Source organism: Eleutherodactylus coqui, chromosome 7 (genome assembly GCF_035609145.1).
Source record: "Eleutherodactylus coqui strain aEleCoq1 chromosome 7, aEleCoq1.hap1, whole genome shotgun sequence".
NCBI lineage: Eukaryota > Metazoa > Chordata > Amphibia > Anura > Eleutherodactylidae > Eleutherodactylus > Eleutherodactylus coqui.
The window spans coordinates 207783336-207811230 of NC_089843.1; the positions used below are offsets into that span (position 1 = coordinate 207783336).

Consider the following 27895-nt stretch of genomic DNA (forward strand, 5'->3'; position numbering starts at 1 on the left):
AAAAGCTTGTCTATTAGAACCATTGGTTTCCTATAGAGTGTTCACATGTCCGTTTTTTACAGGCACAAAATCTTTGCACCTACGAAAGATTTGACATGCGTGCATCGGCAAGGTCTATGCTGTGCATGAAGATTTCCCGCGGGTAGTCGCTTCATCACTGAACACTGTGACAGCAGTGTTCAGTAAAGCTGTGACTCCCCATGGGGACGAAAGAATCCCTTGCCACAGCTGTGGCAGAGGATCGCGATGTTCTCCCATTGCTTTCAATAGGGCCGGCACTACAGCCGCTTCATTGAGAGCAATGAGATGCAGGCCACCCCGGCAGTGATTTAAGGGGAAGGGCTTAAAAACCATCCCTAGCTGCTGTAAAAAATATATATACATCACCTCTCCGCCGCTGTGTAGCTCCGGCACATCTTCTCGCTGACTCACCGATACCGTTGTGAAGCTTTTTCTCCTGACCGGGGATTTAAAAATCCTCGCCTCCTAAAAGAGCTGGGTCTGATTGGCTAAACGCTCAGCCAATCACAGGCAGCGCTCAGCCATTCATTGAATGACAGCTGAGCGCTTCCTGTGATTGGTCACAGCGCTTAGCCAATCAGAGGCAGCACTCAGCCATTCATTGAATTCAACTATGTTTTTGTGCAATATGGAAAAAGGGGAGACAGTCATCAAGAGAAGAGGCAATATTTATTGGTACAGAGAAAAAAATAAAAATAAATCGTCCTACAAAACCGCACTGCAGTTACAAACTTTGCTTGGAGAAAGAAAGTATTAATTCAGAACCTGCAGCTGAAAAATGTAGATCATTCGATCCTGTCACTCAACCCATCCCGCTTGGAACAGGAAATATTTTGAAAATAGGTCAAACATCCTGTTAACCTGTGTGGTAGACCGTGCTCGGAATGAACAGGTGTATGTGGCTTCTTCATCAATCATGATGGATTGCTTAGATAAAAGAAAATTGTACAAAACTATGAAGGCTTTTATGACATGATCCACAGTTTCTAATTTAAGCTGGATGATTCTGTTAAAGTTTCACCATTTTCCCCTCAACAGTCCAAATGCAGACTTGACAATTGTACAAGCTCTGGTCATTCTGTGGGCTTATGTACACAAGCGTATATCGGACGGCGTTTTCACGGCCAGCCTATATGCGCTTCCATCTGGGCAGTCCCTGACTTCCCTCCCTATCACTGGCTCTCTGCTTCTTTGCAATATGAGTGGGTAAGACAGGGTTGGAGCTAAGCTCCCTACCCGCCCCTTATCCGTAGCCAGCAATGGGAGTGGGCGGAGCTTAGCTCCACCCCCACCCCCTTCCATTGCAAATGCAGGAGTGAAGGAGAGAAGCAGAGAGGCGGTAAGGGTGAGGAAAGGGGGGAACTGTTTAGATGGAAGCGTATATCGGCCAGCCGTGAAAACGCTGGGTCGATATATGCTTGTGTAAATAAGCCTTGTAGTTGTAGATTTGTGTGCCGCAATTCAAGGTCTGCTCTCCTCATCGCTCGTTCTTTGCAATGAGAGGGGGTGGTACTGGGGCAGAGCTAAGCACCGCCCTGTCCCACCTCCTCCCATTGCTGGCTGTGGACAAGGGGCGGGATGGCTCCACGGCAAGCAATGAAAGAAGGCGGGACAGGGAGGTGCTTAGCTTGTCCCGCCCCCTCCCATTGCAAAGAATGAGCAGGGAGGAGAGCAGAGGTGAGCCTGCGAGGGGGAGGGAGGGGAAAGGGGCGATGGCATGGTGACCTCGGCGTATATGCACCAGGGCCCATGCTGTGTGAACGCCGGCTGATATACACCCATGGGAAAGAAGCCAAAGGGCTTATTCAGACGTCCCTATATCGGCCGGGTTTTCACCCTCAGTCGATATATGGTGTCCTTTTCTGCAGGAGGAGAAGGCGGGCCAGGCCAAGAGCAGTGCACTGAGCTCCCGCCCCCTTTCTGCCCCTCGCCACTGTTTGCAATGGGAGGGCGGGATGGGGCAGAGCTAAGTTTCGCCCCCATCCCACCCCTCCTATTGCAAATAGCAGAGAGGGGGTGGGAGCTCAGTGCACAGCTCCCCGCCTCCTTCCCCTGCAGAAAGGGACACCGTATATCGGCCGGGCGTGAAAACCCTGCCGATATACGGGCGTCTGAATAAGCCCTAAGGGAGACATTATGTGTGGTGTGTTAGGTCTAGCAGACAGAGGCTTCTGCCTCCTGAGTCTGCTTCTGTTTCTTCCAGCACCCACAAGGTTACTGTGTCTGGTTCCTCCACCCAGCTGGTGGTGATATGCAATCATCCTCCTATATAAACTCCCCAGACCTTGGCCAGTATGCTTTCTTCCAGTATGCCTCCTCTTCCTCCTCCTCTTCCTCCTCCTCTTCCTTCTCCTCTTCCTTCTCCTCTTCCTTCTCCTCTTCCTTCTCCTCTTCCTTCTCCTCTTCCTTCTCCTCTTCCTTCTCCTCTTCCTCCTCCTCTTCCTTGTTCTTTTCAAAATTTTCATTTTTGGAGAAGGTTGAGAAAACATGGTGGAAGCAGGAAAAGGAGAGCTGCAGCGACAGCACCTTAAAGGCACAGTGTGGTCTTTGATATAAATCTATGCTCAGTCATATGAGTTAAGATTGCCAGCGGTGGTGCTGCTCCCCCGGCTTGCTGCTCATCTGTCATTAGTAATCTTTTATGTTTTGAATTATATGAACTTTTACTAAATATTTTATACTCAACCATCACAGCAACCGAACCAACATGCTTGCCAACAGTCAGATATTCCAAAAATGTACTACACCCATTTCATCCACCTATTCAGTTTACTACAATACACAGCCAACATTTTGTTCTGTAGTTATGAGATAAAAGGTACATAAGATAGTGATGACAAGCAAAAGAGTAATGGGTAGAATAGTAGCCAGAAATCCTCAGAAAGGTAAACCACATATTCCCAAATGGGCTGGGGGGAAGGGAAGGCTTGTAGGACAACCTGTAGTTTTTATTGGTACCATTTTGGGGTCCAATTTTTTTTTTTGGATTCCTTTTTTTTCCTTGGACACGGGGTGACCAAAAACTACAATTCTGGCGTATGTTTTTTTTCGTAACCCCATTCATCATGCAAGATAAATTATTTTCAGTAGGATTCTGTTTAACTTGAGGGCACGTAGAGATGCAGTCCAGAACTTTACAGTATGCGTGCTTTATAAAGAAAACTATAGCTTGAGGCTTGTAAGGAGTACTAATAGGGCCTCATGTCTGAGCCTGAAGATCCATGTGCCCAAACTTCTAGGGGCCCACTTCTAACAGCACAGACATGAGGCATTAAAGAGTACCTGCACTTTCACTTCGGAGCCGCTATATGGGGCCGTCTTCAGCTGCCAGAAGGAGCCAAAAATGTCCAACAGAGCAGAAACACTCCGAAGTGAAAGTGCAGGTACTCCTTAAACACCAAGGCTGACCTGCTTCCTTCATCCTGTTAAATATGCTTCAAGTAGTCTACTAAATGGATAGCAGTTTTTTAATCAGTGTTGGCCAGAGGAAACTTTTTCCCATAGTGCTTCTTTAATGCGAAACCCAATGAAGTCTTTAGTAATTAATAAGATGGACCTACTAGGCTTATGTAACATACTGGTGTCATTAATTCTTTTACTGTGGCTAGACTGCTTTCACATTTGTGCTGGGGGTTCCATCGCAGATCCGGCACGCATGCAGCGCTTCTCTTCTGGTAAAATGATGGGTAACTGAGCAGATACCATTGGAAGCATTGGGTTGTATCCACTGCATATCACAAGCACAATACACCGGGCAAATGCATTGGTGTAAATAAGCCCCAAAGCTCTATTATGTATACAGGGCACAGGATGATTGTAAGTTGTAGCTTCTGCCACTAGTTGGTGAGTGATGCCAAAGAAATGGTGGGCATTTGGAGAACTTCTCCAGTACTAGGAAGTTGGTACTTTGCTTTGGTTTTGGGGACCAATTGTGTATAGAGCAGATTAGAAACTTACTTTGAGGGCTCAAAATATTAAAATGTAAGCTGTGTAGGTAGATTTTACTCTTCCTGTATGTAGAATTTATAGTGATTTCCCCCATAACTGTATACTGTAACCTCTTTCTGCAGGACGGAATAGAAGAAACAGCCGAACAATGTAGGAAACTAGGAGCTAAAGCTTTCACATATGTGGTAGACTGCAGCAAGAGGAATGAGATTTATGCTGCAGCTGAAAAGGTGGGCAGCCATGTTTAATATGTGCAAATACTGCTAGTTTTACGGTCTGCTACTTATTATTATCACATTTTAATAACTGATAACCTGTTTGATATGACGAAGGTGAAGACCACCGTCGGCGATGTGGACATTCTGATAAATAATGCCGGAGTAGTCTTCGGGGTAGAATTTCTGAATCTGCAAGATCATCAAATTGAGAAGACATTCGAAGTTAACATTCTTGCACATTTCTGGGTTAGTAAAACAACTTTTAGGTTTTAAAGAATGTTATGCCTTTATCTGTGTATTTCGTCGCCGTGTCCTTCACAGTCAGGCTGGTTCACACTTTAATCCTCTCATGGCCAAGGATCATTGATGCTCCTGTGTGCCAGTATTCCCACTTTCCAAAAAATCATATATATATATAATATTTTTTTTTTCTAGTGACATATCTACCTACATGAAGGCTTGTTTTCTGTGGGATGAGTAGTTTTTTTCAATGGTAACACTTAGCTTACCATTGTTAGGTATTGGGTTACTGCTGGGGGCACTGGCGGCCGGCGGTCGCACTCTGCGCCTCCTGATGCCGCGGGTGTCAGTTTGGGCAGCTCCGGTCGGGCTTTACCCGTGTTGGTGGTTGCCCGCTCCCGCCGGCGGCGTGCTCGGGGATGTGCTTCCTTCGGCCGGCTGCACAGCTCTCTGTATAGTACACTGCCCCGGGGAGAGCTGGTCTTATCACCTCCTCTATCGGCGTGTCACATGAATTTCACATATCAGGCTGCTGAGTGCTAGCAGAGGTTGCCAGTGTTTGGTTAGACTTAGCTCTGCTAGCACCCGCTTAGTATACTGTTCTCGTCTGTTCTTTGACCCATTTATGCCTTTGACTCCGCTACTGTCTTAGTCCTTTTGTACTGCGCACGTGCCTCCCTGGTTTGACTCGGTTTTCCCTGACTACTCTCTGTGTTATTCTTTGTTGTTTTGCTCTCGGTAGGTTTTGCCCCGGCTTGTTTGACCATACGTCTCCTGTCCCTCACCCTTAGGGTCCCTGTCATTAGGTCAGAGCAAGGACCACTGCCAAGTTGTTGTCCTGGGGCTTAGCCCAGGGGGGCAAGTCGGTAGGGATATGGGAGTGGGCTGATTGTAGGGACCCCCCTACCAGGCGTAACAACCATATGCATTAGAAGACTTTTAAAAGTGGGTTAAAATGGAAAAAAAATGCTATTTTGGGTGAGTTGTTTTGACGGCATTCACGATTAATGAAAATGACACACTATCTATGTTCTGCAGATGGGTACAATTATAGTGATACCAAATTTATATAGCCATGTTCTTAAAGAATAAAAACTTTAATAGCATTCTGTTGCCATTCATTGACACCCCCCCCCCCCCCCCCCGTCTCCAATTTTATTTAGTGAAGGCTTACTTTCTGCTGACATTTTGGGGTACATACACCTTTTTGATCAGTTTCTATTCTCTCTTATCCATCTTTCAGTCGGTGGTTTGCGTTTAGACTGAACGATTTTCGTTTACTTTCGCGCCTTTAAACAATTTTTGTGAACGATAATCAGTCTGTCTAAAAGCTCATTAAGGCCGCCTGCACACGACCGGGTTGGATTCCGCAGCGGGATCCCACCCGGTGCCCAGCAGCTGATTCACCCTCCCCCCCCCCCCCCACATGTCTTTGCTGTCCAGATTCTTCTTTACTGTACATCGGATGTGGCGGCCGGAGCGCTGGCGCACATGCACAGTACAGATAATGACTCACCATCGCTAGGCAATGACGTGGATCCCGTGACCTTTCCGCAATGATAATTATGGAAGGGCCGCGGGTCAGGTGGCTTCTACTGACTTCAATGGAGGCCGTCTGCATGGAATTCGCCTTCAAATAGAGCATGCTGCAAATTATTTTATTTTTTTCCCTTGGGAGTGGAAAATCACAATTGATTTCCGCTCGTGGGCAGGGAAACCCGCTTTTCCATAGCATGCTATGGTAGGTATTGGCTGCGGAATCTGGAGGTGGACGCCGGCTCCGGATTCCGCAATGCAAATTCAGCCGTGTGCAGGCAGCCTTAGAAAGCAGGAAATAGAAAACCCTACTTATAATAAATGTATCAACTGCAATGTATTGAGGATGTGTTATACTTCATGTCTATGCCCAGTTATAAAATGGCACATTTACTTTATTTTTAAGACTACCAAATCTTTCTTGCCTGCAATGATGAAAAAGAATCGAGGTCACATAGCCACAGTGGCTTCTGTATGTGGTCATCTCGGCTTAACCTATCTGGTAGATTATTGGTAAGTTGGTTTTATTTTTAGTGCAAAACCATAGCACATCTTTGGATCTGACTACTTAAAACTACACTTCATAAACCAAAATGACCATCCGAGGAAAGGAATCTATTTGGAGATTTAATTCAAGTGTGACTAGTTGTACGAGTTCTTCTTCAGATGGCCGTGATTTTTTTATTTTTTATTTTTGAAATCCTCTTTTATTGGAAATTTTGTATAGGAACACATATCACATTTCACATAAGAGTGCAACGAAGGTACATTGACCGTTTCTTGAATCTCCCAAATAGAACTCATTGGCAAAATAATACACACAAAACCTGTGTACACTCAGTGAGGCCTAGGAAAACAGTCTTGGGCCTTGATTGAGACACGGCAAAATAGAAAATCATCAGAACTAGAGATGAGCGAGCGTACTCGGTTCGGGTTTTTCTGCACTTGAGCACCGCTTTTTCCGAATAACTGACTACTCGGACGAAAAGATTCGGGGAGCGCCGGGGGGTGGCGGAGGGGTGGTGGAGCGGGGGGTAGCAGTGGGGAACAGGGGGGAGCTCTCTCTCACTCTCTCTCACTCTCTCTCTCTCACTCACCCCCGGTTACTCGGAAAAAGCGTGCTCGAGTGCAAAAACACCCGAACCGAGTACGCGCGCTCATCTCTAATCAGAACCATATAACCTACAACAATAAAATAGAAGAAGAAAAGAAAAAGAAAAGAAAATAGAATCAAGTGATGGTAAAAAGGAAAGAAAGGGAGGAGAGAAAAAGGGGAGGGTATAAAAGGGGAAAGGGGGGGTATAGCTCCTTTATAACCTAAAACAGATCACTCCGTTACAATATAAGGTAAACTTATTGTCCCACTCCATTCAACGCTCGGGCAGTCATTAGGGCTTTACCAGATCCTTCCTCAATAATCTCCTGGGGTCCCAGATGTGTAAGAACTTCTCATGCGTTCCTCTTACCCAGCCGGTGCTCTCTTCCAGGTTGTACGTAAGGTCAACCCTTTCTATCCATTGGTCTAATGCAGGGGTCCCCAACTCCAGTCCTCAGGGACCCCCAACAGGTCATGTTTTCAGGATATCCTATGGTAAGAACACCTGTGGTAATGTCTGAGGACCAACAATAATTACATCACCTGTGCAACACGGAGGAGATCCTGAAAACATGACCTGTTGCCGGTCCCCGAGGACTGGAGTTGGGGAACACTGGTCTAACACATCTAATAAGAAAGCCATCAACTTATGTTTTTGGGGGTGGAAATGTGTAGATGGCTTCCATAGAAATACCATTTCTGGGGTGATTTTCAGATTGTGTGAGGACAACTTTCCCAGAACCGCTTCAACTTCCTGCCAGAATTGAACCACCAGCGGACACTCCCACCAGATATGGAGTCATTGCACCTCCAGCATCTGTTGTGAGAGGCAAGTTTGTGGTCAAACAACCACTGGGGTGTTCTACAGTACACCACCTCACCCGTAGCTTATAATGACTCGCTTGAGCCATTATACAAGAGGAGTGTCCGAATGCGGTATTTAAAATCAACTTGGTATGTTTAAGATGGCTGTGATTTAGTCCCGTTATGCGGCCATGATCATGACGGCTGAATGATGGCACGAAATGAAACCGTTGATTTCAATGGCTTCATTTTCATTAGCAGAATTCTCGCCCGCTAATAGTATGGGCGAGAAAAGATAGGACTTGCCCTGTCTTCCCGCTGTTTTCTTTTTCAAACTTGTGCAGTATGGTGCAGAGTTTGAATAGCGATTATCGCTCAAAAGGCATCGTTTGAGCGAATTCTGAGCGATAATTGTTGCATGTAAATGGAGCTTTAGTTGTCCATGCACAATGGATAGAAGTAATTCAAACTAGCCATGTAAAATGATTAGAGATGAGCGAACATACTCGCTAAGGACAATTACTCGATCGAGCATTGTCCTTAGCGAGTACCTGCCCGCTCGGAAGAAAAGGTTCGGCTGCCGGCGCGGGTGAGAGGTGAGTTGTGGCTATGAGCGGGGGGGAGAGATGGAGAGAGAGATCTCCCCTTCGTTCCTTCTCGCTCTCCCCCGCCGCTCCACTCCCGCCGCCAGCAGCCGAATCTTTGCTCCTGAGCGGACAGGTACATGCTAAGGGCAATGCTCGATCGAGCAATTGCCCTTAGCGAGTATGCTCGCTCATCTCTAGAAACGATCCTTCAGTCATTGCTGTAACAGACGACTGTGTCATATGCAGTGAAGTAGTAGCAATTGTTAGACACAAGACAGCCCACTTGACAGTCTGTCAGCGGTGTAGCAAAACAAACGTTTGTTAAATGTCACGCACAGAACAGTTGTCTTGGTTTGAACCATCTGTTTTGATCAGCTTTAGACTAATCTGTTTGGCCATGTGAGGAGAAGAGAGAGAATGGCTGATCTTCCTGGACTTTTTGAGAAGGAATTCATCTTTTTTTTTTTGCAATAGGAGACAGAATAGAATAAAATTCGGAGTGTTTTTACACTTACTATCCCTTAAATGCTGTTGAAAAATCCATAAATATATGAAACATAGATCAATATTTCATCTTTAGGGCTCAGTCACACGGGCGTTTTGACTCACGAATTTTTGAACGCATAAATGATGCGTTCAAAAATTTGTGTGACCTAAGCGGGCGTCTCAGCTAGCAGCGTTTATCCACTCAAAAGGGCTCAGTCACACGAATGGATGAATTCATGAATGGGTGAGTGCTGCCTCTAATTGGCTGGGCGCATGGACCAATCAGAGGCAGCGCTCAGCTGTCATTCAATAGCTGAGAGCTGCCTCTGATTGATCACAGTGTAAAGGCAATCAGAGGCAGCCCATGCTGAATACTACTCAGAGCAGTGCAGGAGAAGAGCCGGCTGCACGCGGCTGAGCCCCGGCAGCTGCAGAAAGGTGTGTATAGATTTTTTACTTTTTTTTACACATTTTTGGATTGATTTTCAGGGAAGGGCTTATATTTGAAGCCCTTCAGCGCTTGCCGGCAGCCCATTGCTTTCAATGGAACCGTCTGTATTGCCGGCTCCATTGAATTCCATGGGAGAACATCGCGCTCCTCTGCCACAGCTGTGACAGCTGTGGCACAGCTGTGGCAGAGCGATGTTCAGCATATGTTCTCAATTAGGTCGGCGCTGCTGCCGCCGGCCCCATGGAGCGCATAGAACACCAGTTTGCCGCAGTTACATGCGCTCTGCGAGGCGGTCTCCTATAATTTTTGCCGCAGGCATTTTTCCGCATGTAAAATTCGCACATGTGACCGCTGCTATTGAAAAGCATTGGTGCTATCTAGTGTGAATTTTTGAAGTGCGGAAAAACGCACGTTAAAAACACCCATGTGACTGAGCCCTTAGATGTCCATCACAGTCTGAACTCCTCTGCAGATACCAATTTTCTTTATTTTCCTCTTTTTCTTCAGTGCTAGTAAATTTGGTGCCGTTGGGTTTCATGAGTGTCTGACCGTAGAGCTTGCTAGTCTTGGAAAAGATGGTATTAAGACAAGTTGCTTATGTCCAGTATTCGTAACCACTGGATTTGTTAATACCCCAAGCACAAGGTAAGAGAATTAAGACACATATGTCTACCTTGATTTTAATAATACTGTAAAAAGTTTTCAATGGCTGGGAGTATCATGCCTTGTGCATGCAAAAAGTACAGTAATATATGCCACACAAAAAAGGCAACCTTCATTACTAGAGATGAGCGAGCGTATTCGGTTCGGGTGTTTTTGAACTCGAGCACAGCTTTTTCCGAGTAACTCACTACTCGGACGAAAAGATTTGGGGGGTGTCGGGGGGGCGGCGTGGTGGAGCGGGGGGTAGCAGTGGGGAACAGGGGGGAGCTGTCTCTCCCCCCGCTCACTCCCTGCGCCCCCCGAATCTTTTCGTCCGAGTAGTCAGTTACTCGGTAAAAGCGGTGCTCGAGTTCAAAAACACCCGAACCGAGTAGATTCGCTCATCTCTATTAATTACCAAATATGGAGCGTTCATGGAGCACGTGCAAATGCGCATATTATTTTATTGTGAATTTTCTTGATGGAATAGCCACGCATTGACATAAATGAAATTTGCTGTGAAATCTCATGGCATATCTGCAACAGAAACATTAGATGGATTTGAAAATACGCAACATGTTGGATCTGCAGTTGGTTTTTGTTCCCCTGAATAAGGCTTGTTAAAGCTGCATCCATTAATCTTGCTCTGGACCGTCGTACTTACAGTAATCACAGAATTTCGGGGCAGATTTCATAACCGGAATTCCACATCTATATGATGTGTAAAACCAGCCTTACATTATGTGGAGTGGTTGCTGTGGATTATCCACAGCTGATCTGCATCATTTTAATTGAAGGGATGGAATCTGCTGCCAATCTACACCGAAATCCATGTTAACATCCAATCGGATGGTGCAGATGTGCGGCGCATTTTTTTTCAAGCTTTGGAAATTCCATGGAAAATCAACCACGTGTGAACGCTCCCTAAACGTCATTCATAAAATCCATGTACAATATGTCTGTAGAATAGCTGTCTGTGTATGTACATGTGTGGGATCTACAATACTGTACTTGCAATGGACACACAAGTTTGGATAGGAGGTGACTGTTAAATATTTAACCGTTTTTTTCAGGCTAGAACACCAAAGCTAATGACAGTAACCCCTTCACTTCCTTAGACCACCAGGGTAGTTTTAATTAGTATTAAATATTTGTTCCTATTTTCTGTTCTCTAAATCTGAGAGCGTCGTCTGGTCCAAAAAATATAGTAATTGGGCAAAGCAAAAAACCTATAAATTTAAGGATTATTTTTTATACATCAATACAAATACATTATAGTACATAGTAAGGCCTCAGTCACACGGGCGCATCGGCACCCGTACACCGGCGCCGATGTGCCCGTGTGACTGACACCAGCAGACGGACGTACCTGCAGACGGCCGTCTCTCTGCAGCGCTGGAGGAAAGAACATGTGACCGGCTTCATTGCCTTTATTACATGCCAATGACACACAGCTAGGAGGGATGGCTAACACTATAGAAGAGAGTGAGGATTCAAAAAGATCCAGACAAACTTGAACAATGGGCGGTGAAATTGTATTTAACAAGGAGAAATGCAAAGTCCTACATCAGGGCAATAAAAAATTTTTTAAAAGTACATACAGAATAGGAGGAATTGAGCTAAGCAGCAGCACCTGTGAAAAAGACTTGGATAAACTAACATATCACACACTGAACATGAGTCAGCAGTGTGATGCAGCAGCCAAAAAGGCAAACACGATTCTGGGATGTATTAGGAGAAGCATAGAGTCTAGATCACAGGAGGTAATTATCCCCCTCTACTCTTCCTTAGTCAGAGCTCATCTGGAATACTGTGTCCAGTTCTTTGCACCTCAATTTAAAAAAGACATAGAGAAACTGGTGCAAGTTCAGAGAAGAGTTACCAAGATGGTGAGCGGTCTGCAAATCATGTCCTATGAGGAATGATTAAAGGATCTGGGAATGTTTAGCTTGCAAAAGACTTAACAGCTGTCTACAAATATCTGAAGGGCTGTCACAGTGCAGAGGGATCAAGCCTATTCTCATTTTTACAAGGAAAGACTAGAAGCAATGGGATGAAACTGAAAGGGAGGAGACACAGATTAGATATTAGACAGTGACGAGGATCAAGGAGTGGAACAGGTTGCCACGGAAGGTGGAGAGTTCTCCGTCAATGGAAGTCTTCAGAGGCTGGACAAATATCTGTATGGGATGATTTAGTAAATCCTGCACTGAGCAGGGGGTTGGACCCGATGACCCTGGAGGTCCCTTCCAACTCTACCATTCTATGAAAAAGTTTGATAATACGTAATATAACGCTACTCTGATAAAATTATTAAATATGTTCTCCAAGAAAAGCTTAACCTCCTCCAGTGTATCAAGGACACTCTGTTCACATAAGTTTCGGATGACAATGTATTAACCCGTTGAATATGAAGTCTAACACATCATCTTAATACTTTCACACTTGAAAACCACAAGATTAAATTCCACTACAGAAAAGTTTTCTGCTGTGGAACGAAGCATGATTTGTTGCAGAATTGTAACCTACAGGAGATGTAATTCTGCAATTAGAGTATGCGGAAAAAGAGGCAAGAGCATTCACAAGGCGTTTCACATAATGCGTTCTGGAGTTAAAAACGCAACAAAATCTACACTAATTGACAAAATCTGCATCTGCGCTGCGTCCTGTGTGAAAGGTCCCAAATAGGTTTTCTTTCCCAAGAACTCTGCAGTCATCAACTTTTGTTGTCTTGTGTGTTCTTTCAGATCTCTAAAAAATGTATCACAATGTTGATTTGGTCACTCCTAAAGTTTCTACTCTCTCTGATTGTTTGGTCTTTCACCCTAATGATGGCCTCCTTCACTAAAGGCTGGTTTAAAATTTTAGAATTATTGGGTCTAACTGCGCTGACATCATGCAGTATTCGTTAACGAGACAATTAGAGATGAGCGAACCTACTCGGCCACGCCCCATTTTCGCCCGAGCGCCGCGATTTTCGAGTACTTCCGTACTCGGGCGAAAAGATTCGGGGGGAGCCGTGGGTGAGTGGGGGGTTGCAGCGAGCAGTGGGGGGGAGAGGGAGAGAGAGAGGGCCCCCCCTGTTCCCCGCTGCTACCCCCTGCTCCGCCACGCCTCCCCCCACCCCCAGCGCCCCCCAAATCTTTTCACCCGAGTACAGAAGTACTCGAAATTCGCAGTGCTCGATCGAGTAATTACTCGAAACGAGTATATTCACTCATCTCTAGAGACGATGATCGTTTTCTTTCAGCATGCTGAAAAAGAACAATCAGTCTTATCAGGCGTTCACAGCAGGATACAGTTAATACTATTGTTTCAGCTGGCATCCCGCTCCGTGAACACAGCTGGGGTATGCAGAACACAGCGCTCCAGCTGTGTTTTGCATACCCTGCACGGAATGCTCAGGTTTATACCAGATGAGCGCTTTAAGAGAACAGCTTGAATGCAGAAGACAAGCGGCCCCACTCGGAGCACTCAGCTGTATACCAGCTGAGCGTTCCAAGAAGAGAACAGCTGGATGCAGAAGACAAGTCAAACTGAACCAAAACTGAGAACAAAACATATATTGCTCTCTACGGGTTCAGTTTGCTTCAGTTTTTTTTATAAAAAAAAAAAAAAAAACAGGACAAATACCGAAGGACAGACTAAGATGTGAAACCACCCTAAGGCCTCATTCACACGAGAGTGCTTTTAACGCAGATTAGGTGCGTGAAAAGATTACGTCTAAATAGAACCAATCGTTTCCTATAGAAGCGTTCGCATGAAGGAATTTTAAACGCGCTAAAAGCTTGCACCTGCCAAAGATAGGACAGGCGTGAGCAAAGCCCACATCTAAGGTCCGTGCTGCGAGAGGGGATGGGACCTGACCTACCTTTGGTGTGCGCCGTGCAGGAATTTTCATAGACTCCTATGGGAGCAGGATAACAAACGCCACGCAGCTCCCAAGCTTGAGACTTAATAGCTTGAAATCCCCCTTTCACACGATCTTCCAACGAGCGAGATGTGAGATATATATATAGATATATTTTTTTAGCAAGGCTATTAGAGCATGAAAAGCACGCTCGTGTGAACTTGGCCTAACAAATACAAATTCAACACTTGGAAGCAACTCCAACCCTTTAATCTCCCTAACGTGTAATGACACGATGAGTGAACCGGCCACACCTGACTATGAATCTGTACCAGTCAATTGTACGACTACTTTTGATTGTGTGAAAATGCAGGGACTATGTATAAAATGTCCAGAATTCCTAAACTGTTAGGCCTCATGTCCACGGGGAAAATCAGGCCCGCTACGGATTCTCCATGTAGAATCTGCAGCGGGTCCCTCCTGCCCCGCGGACATGAGCGCTGAAAATAGAAATTTAAAAGAATTAACTCACCCGCAGCGGACCGAGAAGGTCTTCTCTTCCTCACGGCCGGATCTTCTTTTTCGGCCGGCGGATGAACTCGTCACGCCGGCGGCACGTCGTCGGCGTGCCGTGCGCATGCGCCGGGCACATCCGCCGAGCTGAAGCAAGAAAGATCCGGCCGTGAGGAAGAGAAGACCTTCCCGGTCCGCTGCGGGTGAGTTAATTCTTTTAAATTCCTATTTTAGGTCTCCAGCGGATCCGGACGGCTTCCATAGGCTTTAATAGAAGCCTGCGGGAGCCGTCCTTGCGGGAGACCCGCACGAAAATGGAGCATGGTCCAGATTTTTTTATGCTCCATTTAAAAAAAAAATCCCTTTTATTGACCATCCGCGGGTATTTATCTACCCGCGGGTGGTTAATGCATCCCTATGGGGTGCGGATCCGCGTGCGGGAGAAGAGTTAAAATCCGCTGCGGATTTTAATTCTTCTTTTGCCCGTGGACATGAGGCCTTAATGTGATATTTTTGCTAAAGCCTTTTAATAGCTGGATGATCTGTGATCTTATCTATCGCTGCCATACAATAGCAGTCAGTAAGGTTGTACATCTGACTGCATCTTGGTTTCTCTTGATTCAGAAGCATTTAAAAAGCTTGCAGCTCAAATGCTTGAAATCTTTTTTACCTGCACCCATTCTATTTACAGGATTATAAACTAGAGGCCCATTTAGGCTGGCTGGCCACGGGCGAGTTGTCATTGTCAATACCAAGTATAATATGTACCAGCAATATCTAGACAATGGAGAATTGTTTAAATAAGTTCAATTCAAAACTTTTATGTTTTGCAGGAGTGAACTAAAGTTTTATTTAGCGACAGCTCCTGTAATCTACAACTATGCATTTGAGACACATTTAGACACATTTTGATCATATTCATATTTTGCTCATTTTTTTAAATTTCTCACTATTACTCTTCTGTTTTCAGATTGTGGCCTGTTCTAACACCCGAGTATGTTGCAAAAAGTTTTGTAAATGGCATCGTAACCAATAAGACGATGATTATACTCCCTCCTTCCGTGAACACATACTTGACACTGTCAAAGTAAGAATTTGTTAAAACTATCAATTATGATTAAAGTGACCCTCCCGGCTCCCCATTACTCAGGCTCATTTCCTCCATTGTATTTGCAGCAATTCCCTGATATCTCCATTTTCCCGCTGCTGTTTTAGCAGTCTGTGCCTTGCTACGATAAAATCAGCTTTCCATGCGCTAACTTTCTGGTAAGCCTATGTTAGGCTGGAAAGAGGGTTTGGCTGGCTGCATGCAGCAAGACCATGCCCACTCAGGACACTGAATCGGTGCCAGATTCTGACATGGTACACAGCACAGCCATTGGCTAGTATGGGTAGGCATGGCCTAGTTGTATGCTGCCAGCCTTGCTATGTGTTTTCAGCCTTAAGGTATGTTTAGACGTAGTGGAAAGGCTGCAGAATATCTGCCGGGGCTCCCCTGCACCTCCAAAGTTTTTGGCAGTTAGTGCCTCCTTTACCAGAATTCGACGCTGAATTTTCCACTGAGGATATTCCGCAGCCTTTCCACTATGTGTAAACATACCCAAAGACTTGTGTTATATCCAGTAGAGCTACAGATGGGAGAAGAACAGAAGCCTGAACCAATGATGAGATGAGGGCTGTGTCTCAAACTACATCAGACTCCTTGTAGGCACACAACTCTACTTTAAGGGACATACACTATATGACCAAAAGTATCTGGACACTGCAGAAAATCAGCAAATATGCAAATACTAAGTTTGCCGCACGGCATGCTGGGAAGGACATGGGTAAAATAAAAAGCTGCTCATTTTGTAATAACTATTCATACATCCGATCGAGCGCTTGTGGGACGAACTGGAGCTTCGGGTACGACCCCTACCATCCACACCCATCCTAACAACAATCTCTTCTCACAGCCTGGCACGAGGAACGGCGAGCTATTGCTGCCCAGACTTACAGAGAACTTGTGAACGTAATACAAGCAAAAGGAGGGCCGACACGTTACTAAATAGCATAATAAAGCACTTTTTCTGAAAAACATGCAGTGTCCAAATACTTTTGTCCATTTAGTGTAAATATCAGGTATCTCTCCTCCCTCCAGGTACTGACTTGCACATCATCTTTGAGCTCCGAATGGACAGTCACTATAAATTGTAGTACCATTCCCAGTATCCTATTCTTCCTTCTTTGCTTCTCCCGACAGTTGACCGCCCATGTGTAAAGGCGTATACATCAAGCACCGTCAACCATGTATTCTTCTGATCCATTATTACAACAAACTGTATCGGCCCACATTCATTAAGACTGTCCTTTTTCTTTGCCATAGCGCTAGTAGAAAGGAAATAAACGCTGGCAGGCACTGACTCATGTAGTGATGTCAAGCATGGAAAGAATAAAGCTACATTTAAGGCTTATTCGCACTGGCGAGAAAATCGCATGATTTACGAGCGTTGCGTGAGTGAGTGAAAATGCAGAATTATGAAACCCATGCTTTTTAATGGTTTAATTCCGATTTGCGATGTTTTATGCCTGGGATGTTGTGAGATTTAGAAATCGCAGCATGCTTTATCTATCTTTCTTTTCTTTTTTTTTTTGGTGCCCAAGTTTACAAATGGCGCCTCCGTTTTATTACAACGCACGAACCTATGATGTTCGTGGGATGTGTTTCTAACATTAGAAACTCCTCTTGACTACCATGCAAACAAATTGCGGGCAGCAGCGATGCGATGCTAGATTATTCTCAGGAAAAGACATCGCTGGCGCTCAAAAATCGCCTGAACCTATATGTGATTTTTGGTAGCCCTTCACAGATTAGACTTGTTAAAAGATCACTATTGATACTCTTTATTAGAACCTACCAAAAACATACTCACTAGGGCTAGATAGCTGGGGTGGGGTATCCGGACGTAATAGGGAAACCGCAATGGTCCAGCGACAAGACAGACAAAAAACAAAACTCAGGCACACATAAAGGGGAGAGCGACAGCTCGGATAGAGGGGTGAGAACCCTGATAGACTCAAGGTGTCTACTATAGAGACACCGAGAATATAGTACTGTCCACTCAATGGTTCGGATAATTTTGATTGCGAACGCTGCCAACTTGTTGCAGCTCCTCTAGCTCATAGTGTTGATTGCTAACTCTGCCAACTAATTGCGTTGCTCCTCTAGCTCTACGCGTTTCACCGCCAGTATGGCGGATCTTCAGGAGATACGGGACAGACAGACTGAATTGAATATCAATCAAATATATATTGTAAATTAAGAGGAAAAGTCGTGTGTAAGAGAATACAGAACTGATGACGAATAAATAACGTCACCCTCGAAGTATCAGTCCCGTAGCGTGCCAGATTGCACAGATGGGTTCCCCAATAGGGGGCCCAAAGCAACACAGGGCTAAGGGGGTATTAGTAGCTTTAACAACACCTCAGGACAATCCCTAATGGACTACCCAACTGCCGTAGATGCCACTAGCAAGCGTCAGTCCTGCCTCTTTGCTAAAGATATAGAGAGAAACCCCCACTGGAAAGCAAAAATAAAAAAATAGTACACTTTCACCTGTCAGACAGGTAAAAAATGAAATCTCACAGGCATAGATTTTCGCCACGATTTTTGCCATTTCCACCTGCTCAAGTTAATAAATCCTAAACTACATCTCCTTGGAGACCAGTCTTCTTACTTTCAAAATTTGACGACCAACAAGCAAAGTCACAGACACGGTCATTAAAATTTCACACATCAGTATTTGCAATATTTTAGTGCCACAGCTTACAGCAAAAACTGGCATCAAGTGCTTACTAAATGTGGGTCAATTTTTTTTTTGCCATTTGGTATAATGAAAAATGGTCCGGTGTTAGCCAGAAGAGCAAACTGTGATTGTTCTCAGTAAGAGAAACCAAGTCATCTTGTAGATATAACTTTTAATGGCTAACAAAAATACATGAGGTTACAGCAAGCTTTAGGACTCTTAGCTAATTAGCCCGATGAAGGGTTGATAAGAAGAACCCGAAAGCTTGCTGTAACATCGTGCATTTTTGTTAGCCATTAAAAGGTCTCACTCTCACATCTACAAGATGACTTGGTTTCTCTCACTGAGAACAATCACGTTTTATTTGGTATAATAGCTCATCAGACCTGAACTTACATGACACAACACGTGCATTTCCCTAATAGATGGTGGTTTTACGAAGTTTCATTGTATTCAACTGCAATTTCATTTCAGGTTTCTTCCTCAGCGTGTAATATCGAGGATAAGCGAGATGCAAGACGTGCAGTTCGGTACTAAGCTGAGAAGTATCACCAAAAAGGATTAATGTGGTCTAAAGATAAATCACAAAAGCAAAGTGTATCTTTTTCTTGCTACATATAGCTTACAGCTAAAACATGGTGTTGCTTTTAGTACATTTTCAAGTATTAAACTGTTTCCTTCTGCTTTCTTTATGTTTTGTCAGTTCCGTATTCTTTTTCTGCACTGCATATATCCAATTGTTCCTTGTGCTAGCCATTGGAAAGCTGCTGTGAAACCCATCTAGAGGATTAGTCGCTGGAATTATATCTAATATAGTTGTAGAAGTCAGCAAATATTATTTGCCATCCGGCTCAGACTGTCTTGTTCTTTTTTAAAGTCTGAAATTTCTGTGCGTGAACATCTATTAAAGGGGCTCTGACATGAATAATGTTTTTATGCTTTACCAGCCATTGTTTCCTGGTCTGCCTAATGGACACGGGGAACCCACGGTTTAATGGCTGCTAAAACATAAAAACATAATACTTACCTTGTCTTCAGTTGTTGTTGTCATCAGGGGGGTCATCTCCCAGCAGGCGCTGTTCTTCCTCTTTTTCCTCCATGAGCCAAGCCACTCCGGGATTGCGCGCATGCACAGGGGAGAGGTGCCCTCTGACAGCAGTCAGGACAGGCCGCGTCTCCACTGCGCACGCGCAGAATCTCGGAGTTCAGCCAGGAAGGACAGGCCGCCCACAGCAAGCACTGCTTGTGACGTGCTTGCTGTGGGCGGCCCGTTCGTTCACCTCGGAAGTGGCTCACGGAGGGAGCAAAGCAGGAAGCCGTCATTTTGACCGCTCCTGCTCTGCTTCTACAAGCCACAGAAGAAGATGCCAGCTGGAGGGGACACGCCTGGCGATCGGTCCTGGCCAGGCAAGGTGAGTAAAATTTTTTTTTATGTCAGAACCCCTTTAAGATCAAGAGGGGTGTCCCCCCCTCCCCTCTGCATTTGTGTGTTATAATTGTGTGCCATCCAAACCAGCTCCTTTTTAGCCTGATGAAGTGTGGATAACAGAACCATCTGAAAGCCTGCTGTCACATGTATTTTTTTTGTTTTGTTTAAAATGTATTTTTATTATAGACAATGAGAGAAATATCAATCTCAAAATTATTCATCACTGCAGTATAATCAATAATACCAAGGAAAACATTTTGGCAAATGAACTAAGCTCATGTCAAATAAAATGTTTCCTAAAGATGTCTCTATAGTTTATTAATTCAATATCCTCAAATTAGCCCTCATCTCCTCCATACGGCCAGTTTCATCCATTGCTGTTACCCAGTTCAATCGTGTCGGGGGGTCCTGGGATCTCCAAAATCTAGGGATCACTGTCTTCATGGAGGAAAAATCTTAAAATATTCCTCTTATGAGTACTAACGGGCCCCGGCAAGCTAGATAGTAAGGCAATTTCCGGTGAAAGTGTTATAGAGCCCCCCGTTTAGAACATTGTATAGGCCCTCCATCTCTGACCAGAGCCTCAAAAGTTGGGGACAGGAACACCATACGTGTGTGAGTGTGCCAGTCTCTCCCAAACATCTTCAGCACACGTCCGAGGTTCCTGGGTAGAATCTGGCCAAACGTGCTGGGGTGCAATACCACCTCGTTATAAGTTTATAATTCAGCTCTTGGTGGTTACCTGGGACTAACATCTTGTGGATCAAACACCAAGCCTTATCCCATTCATCCTCTGTCAGAGACCAGCCCAACTCCTTTTCCCAAGATCTCTAAAAAACTCCCTTCACCACATCCCGATTCCCCCCCAGTGACCAAGATGTCATAGACCGCAGAGATCTCACCCCTCGTCTGCCGAGGCCCCTCACAGAGCGCCTCAAAGGGCGTAGGTGGTGCGGTCAAATCCGAGATTGGCCCCCGAGCTCATATAAAATGGCTTATCTGAAAGTAGTGGAACCACGCACCTGTCAGAAGACCCCTCTCACCCAACAGTGTGCTCAACGGCAGAAGGCTGTCTTCTACAACCAAGTTCCATGTCTCCCTGAGGCAAGTCCGGGTTAGCCTGGCGAGGCTACTAGCTGGTGTTGCTGTGCAAATCCGTCCCAAATCTACAGTACTGAAGCCATGAAGGTGGAGCCCCTGATGCCCCATTGCCCCCCTTAAGCCAAAAGAGTCCCTGTGCCTGACCCGAAACAGAGGATTGTTTCATTTCAACCCACTGCTTAGGTGGTTTCTCATGAACCAGGTCTAAGACCAATGTGCAAATCGCAGCTCTATGGTATAGAATTAAATTTGGTAATCCTGCTCCTCCCTTTTCCTTCCGCTGAGTGAGCACTCTATAACTAAGGCGCGGTTTGCTTCTCCCCCCCCCCCCACACAAAACTGTCTCAGTTTAAGAAAATAATTTCTCAGAATCTGAATGGGTAGTGTTTGAAAAAGGTAGAGGAGCTTAGGGAGAGAACGCTTTGGTTTTGGCTTGCTGGGCTGGCTGCCACCTCTGGGTCTTCAGGATCCTAACATCATGTATTTTTGCTACCCATTAAAAGGTACCATATCTACAAGATTACCTGGTTTCTCTTACTGAGAACAATCACACATGACAAGTTATGGCAGAATGAAGTCTACATGGCAATCATAGAGAAGAAAAACAGATGACTCCAATCAGAGAGAATGTCACATGTGATCACTGGAGGTAACTGCATTATAATCATTATCAGTGGGTTGAAGTGGTATCTGATCATTATTTGGTGTTTTATATAGAACACTATGGTTGTACCTAATAAAGAACAAGGAAAAGAAGCTCCACAGACTTCAGCTCAAAGCAAGCCTGTACCCAAATACCGATCAGGAACACCCCGAGTCCTTTACCCAAGCACTGATCATGAACACTCCGAGTCTGGCAGGATATAACAGAACCCCTAAAAGGACACAGACACGGGTATAACAAGCTGTGTTATCAGTTTGTCATCTCACAACCCCACTAATGTGGAGCTCAGTGCCTTCTCCAGGGGACTTTCATTTTATCCTACTAAAATGCTCGACAAAATAGAACTCTGAAGTGAAATTGAGTAATATTTCAAAAGAGTTAGACGGAAAGAGTTCTTCCTTGACAAAGAGGACACAGGACTTTCAAGAACTCAAACATAGGAGAAACTGGGGGCCAAGAAGAATTCTGATTGAACACCATCTCCTGGCCGCAACCCCACTTTTGGTAAATACATAGACTCCTTTAGGCATGTGGTGGATTCTACTATACTGGACAAGCAAAAAAAGGAAGCATTTAATAACATGCAGGATATGTTGACAGCTGACAGATGCCAGATACTACACCAGAGTGGATTAAGACCCGACTCAAAAATATGTGAGGGAGTTAAGAAGGGTCATCAGAAGCTTGTCTGGGCTCCACAACACTTTTCGACTTGATAACCAGGGTTAGTGTATTCTACATGCTTCCCAAACTACACAAAGCTGGTAGCCCAGGAAGGCCAATTATCTCAGGTGTGGGAACCCTCACTGAAGGAATCTTAGGATGGATAGAAGGTGTCCTCAAACCACTGGTGAGAAACATAACCAGCTACTTGCAGGACACCATGGATCTACTGAACAAACTGTCAACCATAGGTCCCCTCCCTGATGGTGCCATCTTGGTGATCATGGATGTGATCCTTATACTCCAACATCCCACATGAAGATGGACTGCAGTCTGCAAGGCATACCTTGAGGCCAATGGGGTTACCTCTGAATCGGTGTTACAACTCACAAGATTCATACTCGCACACAATTATTTCTCCTTTGGTGAAGAGATATTCCTGCAACTCAACGGAACCACCATGGGCAGAAAAATGCCACCACAATATACCAACTATTCAGGGCAAAACTGGAGAGTGTATTTCTGGCCTCCTGCTCCAGCAAACCATTGGCCTACTTCCGCTACATTGATGACATCATAATCATCTGGACCAACACTGAACAAGAGCTAATAGTATTCCATGATAGATTCAATGCATTCCACCCCACCATAAACCTGACTTTAAGCAACTCATATACAGAAATCAACTTTTTGGACACCACCATAAAAATTTCAAACAACTCAATACAGACATGCTTATACTGAAAACCAATTGATCATACCACATACCTCAGATGGGACAGTTCCCATCCTAAAAACATTATAAAGTCCATCTAGATATAACCGGATCTGCTCCAATCCAACAGACAGAGGGGAACATTTGTGTCACATTAAAAGTACATTTTTAAACTAGAGTTACCATCCCACCTCAATTGGTGACAAAATAACCAGAACCACTAGGATATCCAGAAATCAACTACTCCAATACACAGAGAAGGAGGAGAACAATTGTGTGCCTCTAGTAGTGACCTACAATTCACAGATAGAGGTACTAAGGAAAACTGCAAAGAAACTCTCATCATACTCTATACAAGGATGACCGTCTGAAAACCATATTCCCAGACCCTCCCCTTCTGTTTTACAGGCAACCTCCAAATTTGAGGAACTTTATTATCAGGAGTGCATTGCCCTCCGACACACAAAAAGGAACTTATCCCTGCAATGTAAGGAGTTACAAGACCTGCTCACATGTACTGACCAGGGGCAGGATACAAATCCCCGACACACAGCAGGACTATAAGATCCTGGGGACATTCAGATGTTCCACGTCCGATGTTGTGTACCTGATCCTGTGCAGTAAATGTCCTGCTAGGGCCCTTTATGGTGGAGAAACAGGACAAAAACTGAAAGCAAGGATGAGATCGCATCGACAAAGAGTGAAAGACAGAACTACCTGTGGCAAATTATTTTTCTAGTCACAGACACAACATACAACATTTGAAAGTTATTGTACTTAAAGGCAGTTTTAAGTCCCAACATCACAGAAGGATTTGTAACCACCTTTGGTACTATTAGAAATGGTATGCATCTAAGAGGGGTATTTTTACATCAGTGGAGATTATGAGATATGAGAAACCCAGAGGCCTGGTGTTGACCCCCTAACATCAATTTAGAGACTATAAACTTTCACATTCCTTGTCACTTGACTAATTATTTACTGTTATACTCATCCCTCCCTGGTACTTATCTAAGTGCTATTATTCACAACATGTCTGTGTTCTTTTAGGCTGAGTGTCCTCAGGCGGGACAGAATATCGCAAGTGATTTTCCACTTGTGTATATTGGGCTCCACTTTCAATAGTTATCCTATGGAAAGCGTGTCATGCGTGCTCCGTGTGCTATTTATTGCCGTGGATCACACTATGACAAACCGCCCATGGACAGCCAGCCTTACCCTGTCTCTGGCATTTATTTAAATGCATATGAAGTTCACCATGGTTGTGCCCTCCCTGTGACCATGTGTATATATTTTAATAGAAATATGTCTTTAGAGTTGTTCCATTAAGCCTGAGGAAGAATCCTAAGAGGTTCGAAAGTTTGCTATAACATCATGTATTTTTGTTAACCATTAAAAGGTATCACATCTACAGGATGACTTGGTTTCTCTTTCTGAGAAGAATCACACTTTGGTGTCTTATAGAACATATATACAGTATACACATGCACAGATTTTTTGGCCCAATCCTGAATTTCGCTATTGGCTTCCATGAGTTCTTTCATTAATTATGACCATGACTAACTTGTGACCAGTGCTGTCCACTTATTCCAAATCTAAAAGTCTGTGTAGCCCAATTCTGATTCTAGATGTACAGTACGGGAAAAAAATAATAAAAAATCACTCACGTATAAGACTCCAGTCAAATGAATATGGTTCATATTCGTGCAAAATTTGTGTGTGTGAAAGTGGCCTTAGGCCCAATGCACACGCCTGGTTTTGCATTGCATTCGCCACCGGATTCTGCAGCAAGGACCTGCCCACAAGTGGAAATCAATTGCAATTTTTCACTTGTGGAGAGGAAATCGCAGCATGCTCTATTTTGAGCCAGATTCCCTGTGGACAGCTTCCATTGAAGACAATGGAAGCTGTCCAACCCACGGCCCTTCTGCAATCATCATTTCGGAAAGACTGCGAGATCCATGTCGCTGCCTAGTGACAGAGCGGCATTATCTGCACTGCACATGTGTGCTGTTTGGCACATCCCCACTACAGATAACAAGAAGCCTCATTCTCTCCCTACGCTCTATTTCATGGATCATTTTTATTTTTAGCGGAGTGCATTTTTAATGCAGCACACAAGGGGGAGACAGCGGCCTACCAAAATCTAGTTGGCTGCTGCTGTGGCTTTTTTTTTTTTTTTAAAAGGTAGGTTCCGTTCTTCCACGGTGAGGAATAGGCAGGGAGGTTCCGTTTTTGCCAGCTGGGGAATGCTTATAGGCAAGGCCTTATCCCTGCTGGTGCATGTAAAGTCAGACCAAGTTTCAGACATGCAGCAGCGGCAGCAGCAGCATTCAGTCAGTCAGTGGCTCACAAACGAGCTCCGTGCAAGTTTACATTAAACAGACACATTTCTTTATTTACTGCGGTCTGCCCAATGTTTCCAACTTGGCTATTAGCGCAGCGGTAGGTACGAACTATAGAGTGCTGCTGGCATATGAACTGGTGTGTGTTGTTTTGCTTCCAGTTGTTCCTGTTGCACACTCTGGCAGACGCAGCTGCTCAGTGGATACAATGTTGCGAGCTTCACGGCAGACGGGCTGAGTGTAAATCAAAGTGCTCGTTTGTTAGCAGCAGCCACAGCTGCGCTGCACCTCTTGCTCGTCATTTCTGCTTTTGGAAACTGCTATAGGAAAGGGGGTGCACCGGTCCTGGAGGTACTGCAATACCAGGTCAATGCGCGGAGTGGACAGAGCAAGCTCTTTTTCCAGCTCCCTGTTCTAAAAATCCATTTAATATATGGTCCCCAGATAGGGGACGTATCAGATATTAAACTGATAAGAACAGATTTTTTTTTTAACTTGACAAACCCTCCAAATGGGGGGTGTTTTTATTTGCACAACATATATTTACATAGACGTCTTAAAATGTTTGTCAACAGTACATTAAAACATATTGAACAACATATTAAAACATACCATTTAAAACATTCGTCTACATATAATACATGTTAAAAATACAGAACAAATTAAAATCACATAAAAGGGCACTTGGTGGCATCAGATTATGGAGCTCCATTCTGCTAAAAGCCATTTTCTCGCTAAAATTGGAAAATTTTTCTTGTCTACTAAAAAGTATTGGTGCATCTCGTTAAGAGTAATGGATAAAATGTCCTTCACAGATAAAACCTCATGTTTAAAAACTAAAATTTTCTAGTTTTCCATAGAGCTGCATTGACCGAGTTGACCATCTTCCATGCCATAATTTTCGGAGTCCGTGTGGGGCATTCCAGAGATCCATACAAAACGGCATCCGATGTCAGTCTCTTAAGTCCAGTAATCTTTATCATCAGCGGCAAAATCTTAGTCCATACTTTCTTTGAGATAAAACAAGTCCATATCAGATGGGTAGTTGTCTCCTCTCCTGGGCATCCGGGTCTTGGGCATGCGGCAGTGTTGGTCAAACCTCTACGATGCTGGAATGCCCGGCATGGAAGACAGTCATGGACGCAGCTCCAGGCCAGATCCTTCTGTGAATTAAAAATATAATGGTTAACCATCGTCCAGGTCTCTTTAGTTTGTTTTTCGTTAAAATTACTTACTTGTACGTAAAAACCACTTTCTTTAATAGTTTTTAAAATAATTTTACTATTCATTAAAACTTGTGGGCTTTTGCCAGTAAAATCATATAAAATCACTATCTTCTCTAAAATCTTGTATTCTCCGGACAAATTAAAAGAATAAGGGGAATTTAAAACCGTGTGAAACCAACCATTCCTCCTCATAAAATAGCCTGTGTTGTACCGGATAAAAAAGGACCAATAGTAGAGATGAGCGAGCGTACTCGTCCGAACTTGATGCTCGTTCGAGTATTAGGGTGTTTGAGATGCTCGTTACTCGAGACGAGCACCACGTGGCACTCGACTCCATTACATTTCCTTCCCTGAGAAATTTGCGCGCTTTTCTGGCCAATAGAAACACAGGGAAGGCATTACAACTTCCTCCTGTGAAGTTCCAGCCCTATCCTACCCCCCTGCAGTGAGTGGCTGGGGAGATCAGGTGACACCCGATTATTAAAATCTGCCCCGCCCGCGGCTCGCTACAAATGCACGCTGAGAGACATTAGGGAAAGTGCCGTCCTGCTGTAGCTGCTATAGGGACAGTGTTAGGCTGTTATTTTCTTGTTCAAGAACCCCAACGGTCCTTCTTAGGGCCGCATCTGACCGTGTGCAGGACTGTTGAGGCTGCTTTTAGCAGTTTTGCACGAATTTTTTTTTTGGTATATCGGGCGTGCAGACCATAGCGTCCTCAGTCTGCAGTCATTTTACAGAGTATAGGGGCAGTACTGCTGAGGCAGGGAAAGGTGAAAGAGATATACTGTCTATATAGGCAGTGGGCTTTTTCAAAAAAATTGTAAAAAAAATCTTTGGTCTGCCTGTGACCGTGTTCAGTTTACTGTGTGTCTGCTGGGGGTAGTAGTCGCTAACTATTACCCAGCTAGGTGTTACTGCAGCCTTGCGCATAATTTTTTCTGGCTGCACTGTGCTTTCAATAACCACAGTCATCCTCCAACAGGGAAATCCATATACAGGCTATATAGGCAGTGGGCTTTTTCCCAAAAATTGTAAAAAAATACTATATTTGGCCTGCCTGTGACCGTCTTCAGTTTACTGCATGTGTGCTGGGGGTAGTAGTCGCTCATTAATACCCAGCCTTGCGTATAATTGTTTCCTGGCTCTGCTGTGTCCGTTACATGATCGCCGTCATCCCGCAAGAGGGAAAGAGTATACATATATACGCTGCATACGGTGTCTGTCTGGTTTTTCACCTCACCATTTTAAAAAATTGAAGCAAAATACTTAAGGCCTACCACTGACCTTTGGCCACTTGACTGCTTCTGCGCTGTGAATTCCAGCAGCTCAGTCATACGCACCTAGGTCTCACTACAGGCTTGCGCATAATTGTTTCTTGGCTCTGCTGTGTCCGTTACATGATCGCCGTCATCCCGCCAGAGGGAAACAGTATACATATATACGCTGCATACGATGTCTGTCTGGTTTTTCACCTCACCATTTTAAAAAATAATTAAGGCCTACCACTGGCCTTTGGCCACTTGACTGCTTCTGCCCTGTGAATTCCAGCAGCTCAGTCGGACTACAGGCTTGCGC

The 27895-nt window shown here is 44.5% G+C and overlaps 1 protein-coding gene and 1 non-coding gene across 3 annotated transcripts in view; one reads left to right on the forward strand and one right to left on the reverse strand.

The window, feature by feature from the left end:
• Positions 1 to 19911, forward strand: part of LOC136573099 (17-beta-hydroxysteroid dehydrogenase 13-like) — a 44731-nt gene extending 24820 nt beyond the window's left edge. For both annotated transcript variants that reach the window (XM_066574276.1, XM_066574277.1), the window contains exons 2-7: positions 4092 to 4199; positions 4302 to 4433; positions 6370 to 6476; positions 9895 to 10032; positions 15363 to 15479; positions 18652 to 19911. In XM_066574276.1, the coding sequence (XP_066430373.1) occupies positions 4092 to 4199; positions 4302 to 4433; positions 6370 to 6476; positions 9895 to 10032; positions 15363 to 15479; positions 18652 to 18742 (693 nt within the window). In that variant the 3' untranslated portion in view covers positions 18743 to 19911. The remainder of the gene's footprint in view (positions 1 to 4091; positions 4200 to 4301; positions 4434 to 6369; positions 6477 to 9894; positions 10033 to 15362; positions 15480 to 18651) is intronic.
• Positions 19912 to 25423: 5512 nt separating this feature from the next.
• Positions 25424 to 25622, reverse strand: LOC136574007 (U2 spliceosomal RNA). Its single transcript, XR_010786188.1, has one exon. It is a non-coding gene; the product is annotated as a U2 spliceosomal RNA (small nuclear RNA).
• Between the last annotated feature and the right edge of the window lie 2273 nt (positions 25623 to 27895).